The sequence below is a fragment of the Mobula hypostoma genome, chromosome 4, assembly GCF_963921235.1.
Source record: "Mobula hypostoma chromosome 4, sMobHyp1.1, whole genome shotgun sequence".
Lineage (NCBI taxonomy): Eukaryota > Metazoa > Chordata > Chondrichthyes > Myliobatiformes > Myliobatidae > Mobula > Mobula hypostoma.
The window spans coordinates 3,086,191-3,106,433 of record NC_086100.1 but is presented as its reverse complement, the minus strand read 5'-3'; the positions used below and the strand labels follow the sequence as shown (position 1 = coordinate 3,106,433).

Genomic DNA, 20,243 nt, shown 5'->3' with positions numbered 1-20,243 from the left:
AAGGGGTTGGAAGTTCAAGGGGGATATTAGAGGAAGGTTTTTTACTCAGAGAGTGGTTGGTGCGTGGAATGCACTGCCTGAGTCAGTAGTGGAGGCAGATACACTAGTGAAGTTTAAGAGACTACTAGACAGGTATATGGAGGAATTTAAGGTGGGGGGTTATATGGGAGCAACACACATCAAAGTTGCTGGTGAACGCAGCTGGCCAGGCAGCATCTGTAGGAAGAGGTGCAGTCGACTGAAACTCGGCCTGAAACGTTGACTGCACCTCTTCCTACAGATGCTGCCTGGCCTGCTGCGTTCACCAGCAACTTTGATGTGTGTTGCTTGAATTTCCAGCGTCTGCAGAATTCCTGTTGTTTGGGTTATATGGGAGGCAGGGTTTGAGGGTCGGCACAACATTGTGGGCCAAAGGGCCTGTAATGTGCTGTACTATTCTATGTTCTATGTTTATTCCAGAGAGTGACATATTGTATTAAAGACGAGAAATTCTGCAGAAGCTGGAAATCCAGAGCAAGACACACAAAACACTAGGGGAACTCAGCAGGCCAGGCAGCATCTGTGGAGGGAAATAAGTAACAGTCAATCTTTTGGGACAAGACCCTTCATTAGGACTGGAAAGGAAAGGGGAAGACTCCAGAATAAAAAGGTAGGGAAGGAAGACAAGCTGAGAGGTGGTAGGTGTACCGGAATGGGAAGGAAAGGTAAAGGGCTGGAGATGGAGGAATCTGATAGGACAGAGAGAATGGATCAGAGGAGAAGGGAAGGAGGAAGGCCCAGGCAGGTGTTCATGCCATCAGGTTGGAGGCTGCCCAGCTGGAATACAAGGTGTTGCTTCTCCAGCCTGAGAGTGGCCTTGTGGTGGCACATGGACAGGATGGGAATTAAAATACTTGGCCACCAGAAAGTTCTGCTTTCGCTGGATGGATGGAGCAGAGGTGTTTGATGAAGCAGTCCCCGATTTGTGACACGTCACACACACACAATGCTGGAGGCTCTCAACAGGTCAAACACAAACTGCTGGATCTTCCAAAAAAGCAGAACCTCCTGTGGCCAAGCATTTTAACTCTGATTCCCATTGCCTGGAAATTGTGGACATGCTGTGTTGGTGCTGGTATATGTAGTGACGCTCGAGGGTAAATTCAAAGGGGCAAGTGTTTTTACACGGGGAGTGGCAGGAGCTTGGGTAGAAGCAGAGGTAGATAGATTAAGGATATTTAGGAGATGTTTAGATAGACACATGAATGAGGAAACTAGAAGGATATGGACATTGTGTAGGCAGAAGGGATTAGTTTAGTGGGCCATTTGATTACTAAATGAATTGGTTCAGCACAACATTGTGGGCCAAAGGGCCTGTTCTTGTTATGTACTGTTCTGTGTACAGAAACTGGATGAGGTGGGGCTTTCCATTGCTACATGTGATGCGTTCTCCACCTTCCCAAAGAAGGAAGTCCTGGAGGGGTTAAGTTGCTAATGCAAGATTTGACTTGAGTTTTTGTTTAAGTTATGACTTCTATATCATCAGTGAGGGCAGGTTAGAACAGAGAACTTGTCATCACTGGTGAATAACAGTGAGTGTACTGGGCTGGTCTGCTTTCAGTGCTACTGCTGGCTGTGAAAACAGTTTGCTCAGGAACAATGGACAGGGAGGAGAGGCAGCTGGCTGAGATGGAAATCATCTCTGCGACATCTGTGTCTGAAGCTTGTGTGACTCAGAGCCAGCAAGTAACTTCACCTCCTGCTCCCACCACTGAAAGGAGAGGGTTATCCGCCGAGGGAGAATTGCCAGTTGCTGAAGTTAATGCCCTCAAGGTTGTTTGTCATTTGTAAGTGTAAAGGAGAACGAAACAATTAATACTCTGGATCCAATTATTTCAATTCAGTTGCAGTAGGGTGCAACAGCTTGGACGCCTCTCCTTCAGAGGGCTAAAAAGCAAGTGACCCTGCAGCTTGAGACTCGAGTCCATTGAATGCCACTGAAGATCTGCGGCCAGCCACAACAGAGCTCGTCTTCTGCCGAGTGAAACTCTGCGAGGGCAGCACTGACGGTTCAGAACACCGTGCCAAGCTTCGTCCCTTCACTCTGCCGGTCGCAAACAGACGACACCATATGGCTTCAGGCCTAACCCTCATTACAACCGAGGACTAAGCCCCCTCCATCCATCCCTGTTTGTATCCAATACATCAGCGTGGGGAGGGGGTGATGGGTTAGTGGGTGAAGCTGTTGATCAGTCTTACTGCCTGCGGAAAGTTAATTATTTTTGATTCTGGTGGTCCTGGTGTGAATGCTACGTAGCCTCCTCCCTGATGGGAGTGGGACAAACTGGCACAATGGGGGCGCTGGTAGCGGACCCAAATGCAAGACACAGACACTGAAGTATGAGGAACAGGACTTGACTAGAGTAGAGATGTGACAGGATACAGGCAAGGAGCAGGGACAAGAACGCAGACTAGGGCTTGGACCCTGAGCCAGAGACTGGACAAGGACCCAGAACCTGGGTCTTGCCTCGGGCTTGGGCCCTAGAACCAGGCAAGGACATGACATAACTGCAGGACTGGAGGCTGGAGTCTTGCTCTCGGGGCCTGCAGGCTGGGGTCTTGGGTCTAGGGTACTTCGAGGCTTGGGTATGGACTCCGAGCCAGAGACTGGGCAAGGACCCAGAACCTGGGACTTGACTGGGGCTCAGACTCCAGAACTAGGCGAGGACAAGATGAGGCTATAGGACTGGACAAGGCTTGAGTGTGGAACTCCTGGGTAGGGCGAGACACAAGGACAGGTAAAGGCACATGGACAGGACTCAGATAGGACTGGACTAGACACAGACTGGATGAGGGTCTTCAGGAGCATGGAGCCATGGACTAGAAGAGACAGAAGCATGGAACACAGAGCCAGGACCCCTCCTTGGGAACAGGATGTAGGGCTGGGACTCTCACACAGAACACCGAACATGAAGAGACGGATCCCAACACAAGGTGGCGGCAAATGGCCGGACCCACCTAGCAAAGGCATGGACACAGAGACAATTCCACACAACGGAAGACAGTTCCTTATCTTGACCTAACAATGCTCCGGTCTTGCTCCAGCGTTAAAACTTCAGCAATACAGGCAGGGTATCCAGGCGGGTATCCAGGCTAGATGAGCAGGCTGAGAGTCAGGCGAGGGGGGAAAAGACAGTTCAGCAGGGAATCTCCTTCTCCTTCTCCTTCTCCTATTTCCGGCTGTTTAGACGCATCTAGGCATATTACAGCCCTCCGCAAGATGTATAATTAATTATAGAACTTCAAGGAACTCAAATTCTCGAATACAACCTAGTCTCACGTATAAACTGAATAATACTCTTCAATCAGATGTTGATTCTCTTGATGACCAAATAAAGATTTAATAGAAAACCAAAAATAAATTTAAGCCAGATAGCCTCTTGAACAACATGCTTCTTTCAATTTTGTATCGATTACAGCTCAGCAAAACATGCTGGACTGTCTCTGGACTACCACAGTCACATAATCCAGTAGGATGTTTTCCTATTATCGTTAAATAATAGTTTAGCCCACAATGCCCCAACCTAAGTCTTGTAAATTTCACCATATCTCTATGATTTAAAAGGTAACAGTCTGAGACCTTTTTAACTAGTGGGTGACTAGAAAAATAATACCTGCCCCTTAATTCATTTTTCCAATCCTCCTGCCACTTCTTTGCTATACCTTTTTTAATCCTACTTCTCAATTCTGCTCTGCCTAGGGGAACTCTAATTTCTACTTGCCTGCTCTGTAAGGAAGACTTTGGAATGCCATCCACAATTTCATTTCCCTCCACCCCAGCATCCCCAGGTATCCATGAAAATCTAACTGCACAACCCATCTTCCCTACTCTAAACAACACTAAGAGAATTTCAATAACTATGTCAGGACGAGCTTTTGATTCATTCCCTTTTATAGCCTCTAAGGCAGCAGCAGAATCCGAACAGATGATAACCCTACGTGGTCAAGAGTCTTCTATCCACCATAAGGCCCAGAGGATTGCTAATAATTCTGTTGCAAAGACAGAAACACCATCTGAAACCCAGTGACCAATCTTAACTCCAAGTTGAGACACATACATCCCAAATCCTGCCCTACTGCTCTCTGGGTCCACTGAGCCATCAGTAAAAATCTTCAGATAAGATCCCCATTTATTATTTAAATATTCATTTGTGATCAACGCTGATGAAATTGCACTGCTTCCTTTAAACTGAAAAAGGAGAAATAGGTCTACTTCTGGTTCTGGAAAGAGCCAAAAAGGGACGGGTGGCAAGCAAATTTGGTCAACTATGTCTTCCTCAGTCAGTTTCAATTTCACAGCCCAGTTATTAACAAAATTTAAAAATGGGTATCTTTTAATTTTACTTTGGCGCTCTGACTTCCCCTGCAAAAGACACTTGATGGACAGCAGTGATTGAATCCATTTAGTTTTGCCCAATACTGCAGGCCTCATCTTAAATGTAGAGGCATTTCTCCCATCTCCACACATAATGCCAGGACTGATGTTGTTCTAAAAGCTCCACAACAGAGTCTAAGTGCTTTGGACTGCACAGTGTCTACTTTTCCAAGCACCGCCGTAGCAGTAGAACCATAAGCAATACAACCATAATCAATAACTGATCTAATCATAGCTAGATATATTAAGTACATAGTTTCCCGCCCTGCTCCCCAGTCACATCCAGCAATACTTCTCATAACATTTAAAACTTTCTCACACTTTCCAATTGTTTTACCTATATGAACCCTCCAAGTAAGTCTTTCATCAAACCAGACACCTAAAAACTTGAATACCTTGACTCTTTCTAGTGGAGAATCATATAGACACAATTCACAATCAGGTATCTTTCTTCTAAAGCCAAAATCATGTATTTGGACTTAGAAGCAGAAATCCTGAAACCCCATTTATTAGCCCAGTTTTCAACTGATCTTAAAGCCTTTTGTACCTGCCTTAATATATACTTGACATTTCTTCCTCTTTTCCAGATGGCACCATCGTCTGCAAACAATGATTTGCCAAATCCTGTCTCTACCTGATCAAGGATATCATTTATCATGACATTAAAAAGAACTGGACTAATGACACTTCCTTGAGGGGTACCATTACCTATTTTAACTGACTTGGAGCTTGTTCCACCTATTCTTACTTGAATTGGCCTTTCCTTAAGGAAATCTTTGATCCAATTAAACATTCTACCTCTAATTCCCACATCATAGAGTTTAATTAATAAGCCATCCTTCCATAGCGAGTTATATGCTCTTTCAATATCTAGAAATACACTTACCATTACTTCTCTATTTTGAAATGCTTTTTTAATATCATGATCTAAAAGGGCAACAGATTCCATTGTTGATCTTCCAGTTCTAAAACCATTTTGATAGGCAGCAAAATGTCCCTTATTTTCCAAAAAAATAAACAAGTCTGTTGGTGACCATTCGTTCCATAGTTTTACAAAGCACTGGCGTTAAAGCTATAGGCCGATACGAACTAGGACTAGACACGTCCTTACCTGGCTTTAAAACTGGAACTACCGCTGCATGCTTCCATTCTACTAGTAATTCTCCTTCTTTCCACACTGAATTAAACAATGCTAGAATTTCTATTAATACAGAGTCATCTAAATGCTTAAGCAATTCATAACACAGCCCATCCGAACCTGATTGGACAGCTTCCCGCAATTCCTGAAGGGAGGAAAAACAAATTTATGGAGCCATTATCATCCAAACTCCTTTAACATAATTTCCAACTTTCCTTTAACATAATTTCTCTTTTCAAATCACCAAACTCTCCAGAACTGCGTAACGCTTGGAACACCTCTACAAACATATCAGCCTTTTCCTTATTGGTTACAGCTTCAATATCTCCTTCCAGCAAAGCTGGGATAGATGGTTTCCTATATATCCCTGACATTCTGTGAATGATCGTCCATAGCTGCTTTATAGGTGTCTCAGGGCCCAGGATTCCACAAAATCTTCTCCAACTATCCCTCTTTGCATTTTTAATTACTCTCCTTGCTACTGCTCTTTCCTTTTTATAATCCATAACACTATCTAACACTGGGTACTTCCTTAATTTCCTGTAAGCTCTATTTCTGTTTCTTACTGCTATATCACAATTTTTATTCCACCACAAAACTAATGCTCGAGCCTTAAGTACATTCTGTAGCGGAATAGTCAACTGAGCAGCTTTATGAATTATAGAACAGAGGGATTCATTCCAATCGTCTATGGAGCCTTCACTATTAATCTCTTCTATTATATCCACAGCTTTATCCTGGTACTCATCCCAATGGGCCAAAGAAAAATTATACCCAGCAGACCTCTCCTCAACTTCTACTATCAAATTTCTACCAAATCTACATAATATAGGATAGTGATCACTTCCTAGTGTGTATCTGTCCATAACATCCCATTCCCCAACCCTAGCTAAGTTTGAGGAAGTGATAGACAAGTCTAAGTGACTACAAGTATTCTTTACAATATTAAATCTTGTAGGCCTTCCGTCATTTAGCAGTACCATGTTGTATTTATCTAGAAACCCCTCTATTACTGCTCCATTACTATCTTTACTTTCACTGCCCCATATAGGATTATGGGCATTGAAATCTCCAACCCAGATTACTGGGGACCTTACCTTATTCATAATTTCATCCAAATCTGATAACATTATATTACCTGGATTATAAAAGTTAATCAAAGTTATTTGACCACGAGAGCTCCAAACCTCCACAGCCACAACTTCAAGGTTAGATTTAAAATCAAGTCTTCTAAACTGAAGTCCTGTTTTTATAAAAGTTGCGTACCCTCCACCAGATTTACCTGTTCTGTCAGCTCTCAAACTATCATATCCAGGGATCACAAAATCTAAATGTCTCCTGTATGCAGATCAAATCAGGCTTGTATTTAAAAGTTCCAACAAATCTTTTTAATTCTTGACCATTGCAGATAAACTTCTTGCATTCCATTGTAATATTAAGAACATCCAAATACTAACTATTGGCCGCTTCATCCACATAAAGCTCCCCTGTGCTCTCTGATCCCGACAATTGGGAAGTATTCAGTGATTGTTTGTCTGTCATATACTCATGTAATTTTTCCAGCAAAATCTGTTTCATATCAAGGAATCTCTCTGCAGCTCCAACAACTACTTTTATCATATCCGACCTCTTGGCTGTAGTTTTAACCCCGACCAGTACATCAACAACAAACGCCAGAAAAGACTCTTTAGTCATCAACAACATGCCTGAAGGAACCATAGTTGGAGAACTCGGAATGTACTGACTTCCCATCGTTCCAATCTTTTCTTTACTTATCCTTTGCCCTCTATCAACTTTCTTTATTGCTTCAGCATATGATATTTTTTGTTGGATACTAACATCCTGAATCTGCTTTGCCTTACTGAAATACTCACATCCTCTGAACGCAGGTATATGGTCCCCTCCACAGTTACTGCATTTAGGCACAGCTGCCTTACATGCTTTAATATCATGATCCTCTCCACATTTCACACATCTTCTTTTACCTCGACATGAACCAGCAACGTGTCCAAATCTCTGGCAATTATAACAGCGCAAGGGAGCTCTAGTGTATTCTCTAACTTGATAAGACATGCACCCAAGATAGACTCTAGTTGGAAGAACATCACCTGCAAAAACCAGAAGAACAGGAGAATCCCAATTACCACCTTCTCTTGATTTTAATCATTTGGCTTCAATCACTCAACCACCGTTAATATTGTCCAAAATTTCCTTTTCAGTCATTCCAGACCAAATACCATACACTACCCCCCAACTCCCTTCCTTTCTTTCAGAGTAATACACTCCACTTTCACAACCAATTTCCCCACTATTTTAGCACTGTTATATTGGTCAATATCTTTGCAACAAATTTTCAGCAATCTATTAGACAAAATCTTGGCCTGGAATCCTTTACCTATTTGGTTCTCTAATGCTGCTGCCACTTTCAAAGGATTAAGGGCTCTAAACTCTCCTTCCCCTTCCTTCTGACGTTTAATTTTATACAGAACTATAAATTCCTCAAATTCACCCATGTCCCTCAATTTGTTGTCCCCCATTACTTCGGGTCTTTCACTTGATGCACCCCTTTTTTGGCTACCCTTACTTCTGGAGTATCCACAGTCTCCCCCTTCAATCTCACCCCCCCCCACCCTTTTGCAGCCATAGGCTACAAACTAACCCTTTCCAAACTACTAGGCTCCTCCATGCCAAAGTCCCCACCCACTCAATCAACAGCCCCAACTGCCAGTCTCGGCTCAGATACAAATGCTGGAAAGGCTCAGGAAATTTCACTGCCACAATCTAGCCCTGACCCAGCAGGGAATCCCTGCTTTGCAGAGGTATTTATGTCTCAGCCCCAAAACGAGAAACGTGTGCCCACAACAGAAACTGGGGAAAACCAGAAACCCCGGAACAGGGAACCATGGATCGGACCGTGAACCGGAACACGGATCTCACAGACCAGACCATGACACAAACAGTCCATGAGCAGGGTAGATGGGATCTTTCTTGATGTTCTGGCACTTTTCTGTATATACAGTATGTCCTTATGGTGGGTAGACTGGTGCCAGTGATGAGCTGGGCAGTTTTGACTACCTGTTATGGAACCTCAAACATGAAGGAATCTGCAGATGCTGGAAATTCAAGCAACACACTTAAAAAATGCTGGTGAATGCAGCAGGCCAGGCAGCATCTATAGGAAGAGGTACAGTCGACGTTTCCGGCTGAGACACTTTGTCAGGACTAACTGAAAGAAGAGATAGTGGGAGGGGAAGGCCCCTCCACACCCCTCCCATCCGTGTACCATCCGAATTTCTACCTGGTCCCGTTGACCCACACCCAGACAATATCCCTCCACACCCCTCCCATCCGTGTACCATCCGAATTTCTATCTGGTCCCGTTGACCCACACCCGGACAATATCCCTCCACGTCCCTCCCATCCGTGTACCATCCGAATTTCTATCTGCCCCACCCAACATACTTCCTCCTCCTGCCACCCCACCCTTCCTCCCCTGGACCTGCCCCTTTCTTCTTGCATCCTTGACTCCTCTTATACTCCCCACCACTTTGAGAAGTTCCAGCTTCCAGCCTTGATAGAGGAACAGCTAGCACGATGCTGTTACAGTTTGGAGTATGGGACTTTGGAGTTAATTCTGATGTTCCCATGCAATGCGTGGGTTTCCTCCGGGTGCTCTGGTTTCCTCCCCGAGTCCAAGGACATACTGGTTAGTAGGTTAATTGGTCATTGTAAATTTTCCTGTAATGAGGCTATGTTAATTCAGTATTTTCTGGGCAGTGCGGCTTGGTACATTGGAAGAGCCTGTTCTACGCTTGTCTCAATAAATAAAAGAACAGAGAACGTAGAACAAAGAACACGCAGCATAGCACAGGCCCTTCAGTCCATCATGTGGTGTTGACCCTTTAGCCTACTCCATGATCAATCTAACCCCTCCCTTCCACATAGTCCTTCATTTTTCTATCATCCATGTGCCAGTCCCTTAAATGTCCCTAATGTATCTGTCTCAACCACCACCTCTGTCAGCACATTTCATGCACCTACCACTCACCAAGGAGAGGGAGGGGAGAGAGTAAAACTACTTTGTATCCCCTCTATACTCTCTACCAATTAGATTCTCTGGCCTGGGAAAAGATCTCTGGCTGTCCCCTCTATTTAGGCCTTTTATCGTCCTGTACACTTCTACCAAGTCACCTCTCATCCTCCTTCACTCCAAAGAGAAAAGCCCTCACTCGCTCAATCTATCCTTATAGGCATGCTCTCCAACCGGGGCTGCATCCTGGTAAATCTCCACATCATCTCTAATCCTTCTCGTAATGAGCCGACCAGAACTGAATGTGATACTCAAGTTTGGTCTAACCAGAGATTTCTAGAGCTGCAGCATCATCTCCTGGCTCGTGAACACAATCCCCCCAACTAGTGAAGGCCGGTACAACCCGTGCATCTTTGGAATGTGGGAGGAAACATGAGGACATGGGTGCTATGGTAGCATAATGGACCTGTTGCAATCACAGTAGCTCTTGTAATGCTACTGTGACACTGTCATTTCTTTTGGGATCAATAAAGTGTCTATCTACAACTCGGGGTGTTGTGGATTTTGGAATTCAACCTCAGCATCCTCTGCACGTCCTTCCCGTGGAATGTGTGGGTTGTCGCACCCCGATCACTGGCACCGTCAAGCGTTGTGTGAACCACCAGCTACCGTGCCATCCCATATTTAAGCTACAACACACTAGTTCTTTATCTACCAACACATGAACCCATGAACACCACCTCACTCTTTTTTGCTCTTTTTACACTACTTAATTTAAATGTTTAATATATATTTCTCATTGTATGTTATAGTTTTTTTATTATACGCATTGCATTGTACAGCAAAATCACAAATTTCATGACATAGCCGGTGATATTAAACCTAATTCTGCTCCATCTGGACCCGTACCTTCCCCTACACCCGTCCAATTGGCCCACGTCAGGCTCACTTCCTTCTGTAATCATGCAATCACATACCTGTCCAGATACCTCAAATGCTGTGGCTGTATCAGACTCCTCTTGCACTGTCTAATTATCAATCATTATATGTGGCTGTATTTTTAAAAAATCACTTTCCACAAATCCTCTTTGAAGCTCCTTCACTCTCTTCTATGGATGTGTGGTGGAGAGTGTATTGACTGACTGCATCATGGCCTGGTATGGGAATACCAATGCCTTTTGAACTGAAAATCCTACAAAAGGTAGTGGATTTAGCTTCATGTACCTATCCAAAAGACTCTTAAAAGACCCTATCGTATTCACCTCCACCACCGTCACCGGCAGCCCATTCCATGCACTCACCACTCTCTGCGTAAAAAACTTACCCCTGACATCTCCTCTGTACCTACTCCCCAGCATCTTAAAACTGTGTCCTCTTGTGGCAACCATGTCAGCCCTGGGAAAAAGCCTCTGACTATCCACACGATCAATGCCTCTCATCACCTTGTACACCTCTATCAGGTCACTTCTCATCCTCCGTCGCTCCAAGGAGAAAAGGCCGAGTTCACTCAACCTGTTTTCATAAGGCATGCTCCCCAATCCAGGCAACATCCTTGTAAATCACCTCTGCACCCTTTCCATGGTTTCCACAGTGTTCCTGCAGTGAGGCAGCCAGAACTGAGCACAGTACTCCAAGTGGGGTCTGACCAGGGTCCTATATAGCTGCAACGTTATCTCTTGGCTCCTAAATTCAATTCCACAATTGATGGAGGCCAATACACCGTATGCCTTCTTAACCACAGAGTAAACCTGCGCAGCTGCTTTGAGTGTCCTATGAACTCGGACTCAAAGATCCCTCTGATCCTCCACACTGCCAAGAGTCTTACCATTAATACTATATTCTGCCATCATATTTGACCTATAAACTTGCTGAGTATGCCCACAGGAAAATGAATCTCAGGGTAGTATATGTACTCTGATAATAAAAACTTTGACTTTTGAACATTAAACCTGTACCCTCTTGCTTTAATTCCCCCTATCATGGGGAAGGATTTGAACTATCTACCTTAGATGAGGGAATTAAAAGTAACATTAGCAAAATTGCCGATGACACAAAGCTGGGAGGCAGTGTGAAATGTGAGGAGGATGTTATGAGAATGCAGGGTGACTTGGACAGGCTGGGTGAGTGGGCAGATGCATGGCAGATGCAGTTTAATGTGGATAAATGTGAGGTTATCCACTTTGGTGGTAAGAACGGGAAGGCAGATTATTATCTAAATGGAGTCAAGTTAGGAAAAGGGGAAGCACGACGAGATCTAGGTGTTCTTGTACATCACACTGAAAGCAAGCATGCAAGTACAGCAGGCAGTGAAGAAAGCTAATGGCATGCTGGCCTTCATAACAAGGGGAATTGAGTATAAGAGCAAAGAGGTCCTTCTGCAGTTGTACAGGGCTCTGGTGAGACCACACCTGGAGTACTGTGTGCAGTTTTGGTTTCCAAATTTGAGGAAGGACATTCTTGCTATTGAGGGAGTGCAGCGTAGGTTCACAAGGTTAATTCCCGGGATGACGGGACTGTCATATGTTGAAAGATTGGAGCGACTGGCTTGTATACTCTGGAATTTAGAAGGCTGAGCGGGGATCTTATTGAAACATATAAGATTATTAAGGGATTGGACACGTTGCAGGCAGGAAGCATGTTCCCGCTGATGGGTGAGTCCAGAACCAAAGGCCACAGTTTACGAATTAGGGATAGGCCATTTAGAACGGAGTTGATGAAAAACTTTTTCACCCAGATAGTGGTGGATATATGGAATGCTGTGCCTCGGAATGCTGTGCCTCAGAAGGCTGTGGAGGCCAAGTCTCTGGATGCTTTCAAAAAAGAGATGAATAGAGCTCTTAAAGATAGTGGAATCAAAGGTTATGGGGATAAGGCAGGAACTGGATACTGATTGTGGATGATCAGCCATGATCACAGTGAATAGCAGTGCTGGCTCGAAGGGCCGAATGGCCTACTCCTGCACCTATTGTCTATTGTCTATTGTCTTAGACATGTCTCATAATTGCAATTCCTTCTGACAGGGTAGAGGAAATAGGAATGCAATTTTCATACTACGAATGCTTTCAGAAAGGGCAATTGAATATCAAAATGATGTCCTTTTATGTTTTATTGATTTCACTAAAGCATTCAACAAAGTGCATCATGAAAAATTATTTCAAATTCTCATTAAACTAAACATTGATGGAAGAGACCAACAACTGCTTCAAAATTTATATTGGAACCAAATGGCAGCGGTAAAAATTGATGATAATATAAGCAGTTGGACTAAAATTCAGAGAGGAGTTAGACAGGGATCCGTTGCCTCACCGGAATTATTTAATATCTATAGTGAAATAATTCTCAGAGAAATAGAAGACCTAGATGGGATCAAAATTGGAGGTGTTAACATCAGCAATATAAGATATGCAGACGATACCACCCTAATAGCAAGTGCTGCAGAAGACCTACAAATCCTCCTAGACAAAGTAGTACAAACAAGTGCAGATTTTGGTCTAACCATCAACTGTAAAAAAAAACAAATGTATGGTAATATCAAAAGAGCAGGATACTCCCAACATCGGTAACCAAGAGATTGAACAAGAGACCGGCTTTAATTACCTTGGTAGCTTTATATCACAAGGTGCTAGAAGTAAACATAGAAACATAGAAAATAGGTGCAGGAGTAGGCCATTCGGCCCTTCCAGCCTGCACCGCCATTTATTATGATCATGGCTGATCATCCAACTCAGAACCCCACCCCAGCCTTCCCTCCATACCCCCTGACCCCCGTAGCCACAAGGGCCATATCTAACTCCCTCTTAAATATAGCCAATGAACTGGCCTCAACTGTTTCCTGTGGCAGAGAATTCCACAGATTCACCACTCTCTGTGTGAAGAAGTTTTTCCTAATCTCGGTCCTAAAAGGCTTCCCCTCTATCCTCAAACTGTGGCCCCTCGTTCTGGACTTCCCCAACATTGGGAACAATCTTCCTGCATCTAGCCTGTCCAATCCCTTTAGGATTTTATACGTTTCAATCAGATCCCCCCTCAATCTTCTAAATTCCAACGAGTACAAGCCCAGTTCATCCAGTCTTTCTTCATATGAAAGTCCTGCCATCCCAGGAATCAATCTGGTGAACCTTCTTTGTACTCCCTCTATGGCAAGGATGTCTTTCCTCAGATTAGGGGACCAAAACTGCACACAATACTCCAGGTGTGGTCTCACCAAGGCCTTGTACAACTGCAGTAGTACCTCCCTGCTCCTGTACTCGAATCCTCTCGCTATAAATGCCAGCATACCATTCACCTTTTTCACCGCCTGCTGTACCTGCGTGCCCACTTTCAATGACTGGTGTATAATGACACCCAGGTCTCATTGCACCTCCATTTTCCTAATCGGCCACCATTCAGATAATAATCTGTTTTCCTAAAGTAGAAATAAAAAGAAGAATTGGCATTGCCAAAACCAACTTCCAAAAAATGAAAGCCATTTTTACCAACAGACACATTTCTATAACAACAAGGCTTAGGCTACTAAAATGTTACATCTGGTCAACCTTGCTGTATGCTTCCGAAACATGGACTATAACACCAGAACTCCAAAGAAACTTAGAAGCAACAGAAATGTGGTTTCTTAGAAGAATGCTGAAAATATCATATAGAGATAGGGTAACTAGTGAGACAGTACTCCAACGTGTCCATACAAAAAGATCTTTAATGAGAACATTAAATGAGAGGAAACTTAAATTCCTGGGCCATGTCATCAGAAAGGGAGAAATAGAATGCCTTCCATTACAAGGCCGTATGCCTGGGAAACGCGGAAGAGGAAGGCAAAGAAGAAAATATATGGACACTTTGAAAGAACTAACAGATCTAAGTGTGCGAGATATCATTGACGCTGTGAGGGATCGTTTGATGTGGAGAGCCATGATTGCCCAAGCGTGTAACACACAAGGCACATGAAGAAGAAGAATTAATTAAAGTCCTCCAATTCAGTGAATCACACAACATTTTGTGCACTCTGACCAGTGATTTGTAAAGCTGTATTCTGACATCCCATCTCTTAAACACAGTACCCTGACCTATGAAAGAAAGCCTCTTTCATCTCATTTGAAGCCTCAACTGAAGACTGTAGCACCAGTAGTGAGGACCAAGAAGGTTTGGACAAGGGAAGCACAGGAGTGCTTACAGGACTGCTTTGAATCGGTGGACCAGACTGTATTCAGGGGTTCATTTAGAATCGTTACCGACTTCATTTAAACCTATGTGGATAAGTGTGTGCCTACAAAATCTTGCTGTACGTTCACAAACCGGAGGTTGGTCACCTGCTGAGGACTAGATCAGTGGTATTTAAGTCTGGTGACCCAGGTCTATACAAGAACACCAGGGTATGACTTGCAAAGGCCTATCTCAAGGGAAAAGAAACTATCACGAGCGAGGTTGGAAGCAACATCAGATGCACATCAACTCTGGCAGGGTTTGCAGGACATTACTTCCTACACAGTGAAACCCAATGACATGAATGGCAGTGATGCTTCACTACCAGATGAACTCAACACCTTCTATGCCAGCTTTGAAAGGGAGACGATAACTACAGCTGTGAAGATCCCTGCTGCAGCTGGTGATCCCGTAATCTCTGTCTCAGAGGCCGGCGTTAGGCTGTGAACCCTTGCAAGGCAGAAGGTCCCAATGGAGTACCTGATAAGGCTCTGAAAACCTGTGCCAACCAACTGATGGGAGTAGTCAAGGACATTTTCAACCTCTCACTGCTACAGACAGAAGTTCCCACTTGTTTCAAAAAGGCATCAATTACACCAGTGCTTAAGAAGAACAATGTGGGCTGCCATAATGACTATGCCCAGGAGCATTCACATCGACAGTCATGAAATGGCCATGGGTAAAATGAGCTCCTGTCTCAGCAAGGACCTGTCACTGCAAATTGCCTATCGCCACAATAGGTCAACGGCAGACACAATCTCAATGGCTCCACGCAGCCTCAGATCAACTGGACAACACGAGCACCTGTGTCAGGATGCTGTTCTCTAGCACCATCATTCCAAAAATCCTGATTGATAAGCTAATGAACCTGTAGCTCCCTCTGCAATTGGATCCTCGACTTCCTAACCGGAAAACCACAATTGTGCGGATTGGGGATAATATCTCTCCCTCACTGATAATTAACACTTCTGCACCTCGGGGGTGTGTGCTTAGCCCGAGGCTGTACTCTCCATAAGCCATGACTGTGTGGCCAGGCATAGCTCAAATACCATCTATAAATTTGCTGTTGATACAGCCATTGTTGGTAGAATCTCAGGTGGTGACAAGAGGGCATACAGGAGTGAGATATGACAACTAGTGGAATGGTATCACAGCAACAACCTTGCACCCAACATCAGTAAGACGAAAGAGCTGATTGTGGACTTCAGGAAGGGCAAGATGAAGGAACACATACCAATCCTCATAGAGGGATCAGAAGTGGAGAGAGTGAGCAGTTTCAAGTTCCTGGGTGTCAAGATCTCTGAGGATCTAACCTGGTCCCAACATATCAGTACAGCTATAAAGGAGGAAAGGCAGTGGCTATATTTCATTAAGAGTTTGCAGAGATTTGGCTTGTCACCTAAAATGCTCAAACTTCCGTCGATCTACTGAGGAGAACTGTCTGACAGGCTGCATCACTGTCTGGTACGGGATGGTGGGGGGGGGGTGGGGGGTGCTACTGCTCAGGACTGAAAGAAGCTACAGAAAGTTGTAAAATTAGTCAGCTCCATTTGGGTACTAGCCTAGTATCCAAGACATCTTCAAGGAGTGATGTCTGAGAAAGGTGGTGTCCATTATTAAGGACCTCCAGCACCCAGCACATGCTCTCCTCTCATTGTTAATGCCCAGAAGGAGGTACAGAAGCCTGAAGGCACAGACTCAGCGATTCAGGAACAGCTTCTTCCCCTCTGCCATCCAATTTCTAAATGGACATTGAACCCATGAACACTACCTCACTTTTTTTAGTCATTGTCATAGTCATAGTCATACTTTATTGATCCCGGGAGAAATTGGTTTTCGTTACAGTTGCACCATAAATAATTAGATAGTAATAAAACATAAATAGTTAAATAGTAATATGTAAATTATGCCAGTAAATTATGAAATAAGTCCAGGACCAGCCTTTTGGCTCAGGGTGTCTGACCCTCCAAGGGAGGAGTTGTAAAGTTTGATGGCCACAGGCAGGAATGACTTCCTATGACGCTCTGTGTTGCATCTCGGTGGAATGAGTCTCTGGCTGAATGTACTCCTGTGCCCAACCAGTACATTATGTAGTGGATGGGAGACATTGTCCAAGATGGCATGCAACTTGGACAGCATCCTCTTTTCAGACACCACCATCAGAGAGTCCAGTTCCATCCCCAGACCATCACTGGCCTTACGAATGAGTTTGTTGATTCTGTTGGTGTCTGCTACCCTCAGCCTGCTGCCCCAGCACACAACAGCAAACATGATAATTTTAATATATATTATTTCTGTTTTGCAGTATTTTTAAACTAATGTACATATATATACTTAATTTTTCTTTCTATATTATCATGTATTGCATTGTACATGCCACTGCTAAGTTAATAAGTTTTATGACACATGCTTGTAATTATAAACCTGATTTTGTTTCTGATTATAATTTAATCCCAGCAAGTGCAAGGCGATGCTGTTTAGGAAATCAGATAAGGGTAGATTCAGCATTGGTTAATGTCCTTTCCAGTACACAAGAGTAAACCTCCCGAATTGATGCAGCACAAACCAACTTGACAGGAAAACCAACACCAAGGCCTTTACAAGGGAAACAGCAGACTCCATTTTCTAAAGAAACTGAGATCCTTCAACGTGTGCAGCAGGATGTTGGAGATCTTTTACCAGCTTTTTGTAGCGAGTTCAGTTTTCTTTGCGGCTTTATGTTGGGAGAGTGACATTGGTGCTGGTGATTCAAAAAGATTAAATAAACTCATCCAAAAGGCTGGATCTGCCCTGGACTCTTCTGAGTTAGTGGTGGAGAGGAAGTCACTAAACAAACTGTCATCCATTATGGACAATCAGGCACATCCTCTCCATGACCTACTGAATATGCAGCTGAGCACCTTTTCAAACAAACTCATTCAACTCTGCTGTCACAAAGATCATTATAGGAAATCATTGCTACCAAGTGCAATAAGCATATACAACAGCTCGCCTCTGTGCGACAGGAGAACACACATCATAGTACACTGTCTCTGCTTTACTATTTTGTACAGTATTATTGCGCACTGCTACACTACTATTGTGTGTATTCTTTGTACATTATTATTCGTTAAGTCTGCACACTGCTAAGTGTCTTTAAATGTTGCTGCTGTAACGAAAGAATTTCCCACTCTGAATCAATAAGGTACTTATTATTATTATTAAAAAACCAATTAGATAAAGAACACAATAATAAAAACACAATATAAATACCGAAGATAGCTTATATACATATATTGATTGTATGTCCATAAAGTGATGCTAGGCACAGGAGTGTCTGTACATAGGGTGACTGACAGGGAATGATAAAGTAGTGGTGGTTGGGGGTGTGGAGGGATGGGTTAGTGGGTGGAGGTGTTGATCAGCCTCACTGCTTGGGGACAGGAACTGTTTTTGAGTCTGCTGGTCCTGGTGTGCCAATGGTCACCTTGACAATGTGATTACTCAGATGTTTGGCCGTGCCGTGCTGTCTGAGCAGAGTTTACAGCAGTGAGCTCAGCACACAGCCCTGGGGGGGTGGGAGGGGTGGCCGTGTCGAGGATGATGGGGAAGGAGGAGTGGTTGTACATCCTGACTATCTGAGGTTTGTTTGTGAGGAAGTCCAACATGTGATGGCATAGTGAGGCCCTTCATGGTCAGTGGGGGTTTGAGATCTTCCCCTAGATGGGCTGCCAGCCACAGCTGCTGAGCCATACCTGCCTGAAGCCACACGTTTTAAGGCACCAGTAACTTGCCTTTGACCCTTCTCCTGTCAGTAGAAGTGATTCCGTCGTAGCTCAGTAACTCCGCCACGCGTGAAGGCCAGGAGCTGGACTTGGTTGTCAGAGGCTATCTGGGACTCACATCATTGGGATCATTTAATATTTAGTGGGAGCCTAACCCCACTACCACCCCAGAGTCTGAGAACCTTAACGAACTGACAATACCAATACCGTACGATGTGGCATATCGGGAGTGGTTCTCACCGTGTTCCCCTGTCCTTTCTCAGGAACCCTGCAGGCCACCCGGGCCCTCATGGTGATCAGTATCCTGCTGGGAGCCGTGGCGATCCTTGCCTCGTGTGTGGGAATGCAATGCACGACCTGCCTTGCGGGTGACGAAGGAAAGAAGACGAAGGTGGCAGGCACTGGCGGTATCCTCTTCATCCTCTCAGGTACGCGGAAGGGCCAGAGCAGGCCCAGTATGTACTCAGAACAGGCCCCAGGCTGACCTTTTAACCTATTCCAACATCAAATTAACCCCTCTCTCCCATATAGCTACCGTTTTCCTTTCATCCTGGTGCCTATCAATCTCTTAAATATCCCTAATGTATATGCCTCTACCACCATCCCGGCAGTGTTCCAAACACCCACCCCCACTTCTATTCCCCACTATGGCCTCTTACCTTTTCTCCTCTCCCCCTTCCCTTTCTCCCATGGTTCACGCTCCTCTCCTATCAGATTCCTCCTTCTTCAGCCCTTTACCTGTTCCCACCTATCACCTCCCAGCTTCTTCCTTCATCTCTTTTCCCTTACCCATCTGACTTCACCTATCACCTTCTAGCTTGGCCTCCATCCCTCTCCCCCCACTTTCTTATTCTGGCATCTACCCCTTCCTTTCCAGTCCTGATGAAGGGCCTCAGCCCGAATTTTTCACTCTGTATTGCCCTGCATAGATGCTGCCTGACTGGCTGAGTTCCTCCACCATTTTGAGTGTGTTGCTCTGGATTTCCAGTATCCGCAGAACCTCTTGTGGTTAAGATTCTGAATCTGCCTGTGTGACCACAGGCACCGTGAGCCGGGGATCACTGAGTGTTAACACGGGGGAGGGTGGCTGACAGAGACTTGGGTAAAATACTGAACCCGGTGAGTGAATGGTTTGACAGAAGGTGGTATCCATGGCGACAGGCAAACTGCTGGAGGACCAAGGGGTTGACATCTGATCATAGGGGCCCCCGAACTTCCTCCTAAACCATCCACTCCAACATCCACATACCCAGTCAGAACAGCCCATCCCTTGCCTCCCAAAACAGCCTGGGATCAACTTCCAGAGATTAACTTTATTTGTCAAGTGTATACCAAAATATTAGAGATGCCGGGGTGGAGATACGTGTCTACCAGAGGAGGTGTGAGGGGATGGGGTGCAGATACGTGTCTACCAGAGGAGGTGTGAGGGGACGGGGTGGACATACGTCTCTACCAGAGGAGGTGTGAGGGGACGGGGTGGAGACGTGTCTCTACCAGAGGAGGTGTGAGGTGACGGGGTGGAGACTTGTCTCTACCAGAGGAGGTGTGAGGGGACGGGGTGGAGACGTGTCTCTACCAGAGGAGGTGTGAGGGGACGGGGAGGAGATACGTCTCTACCAGAGGAGGTGTGAGGGGACGGGGAGGAGATACGTCTCTACCAGAGGAGGTGTGAGGGGACGGGGTGGAGACACGTCTCTACCA

The 20,243-nt window shown here is 44.7% G+C and overlaps 1 protein-coding gene across 1 annotated transcript in view; it reads left to right on the top strand.

Annotated features, from left to right (window-relative positions):
* The window catches only part of LOC134345092 (claudin-1-like), a 52,478-nt gene that overhangs the window by 12,093 nt on the left and 20,142 nt on the right, over positions 1–20,243 (top strand). The window contains exon 2 of the mRNA XM_063045248.1: positions 18,806–18,970. Within this exon, the coding sequence (XP_062901318.1) occupies positions 18,806–18,970 (165 nt within the window). The remainder of the gene's footprint in view (positions 1–18,805; positions 18,971–20,243) is intronic.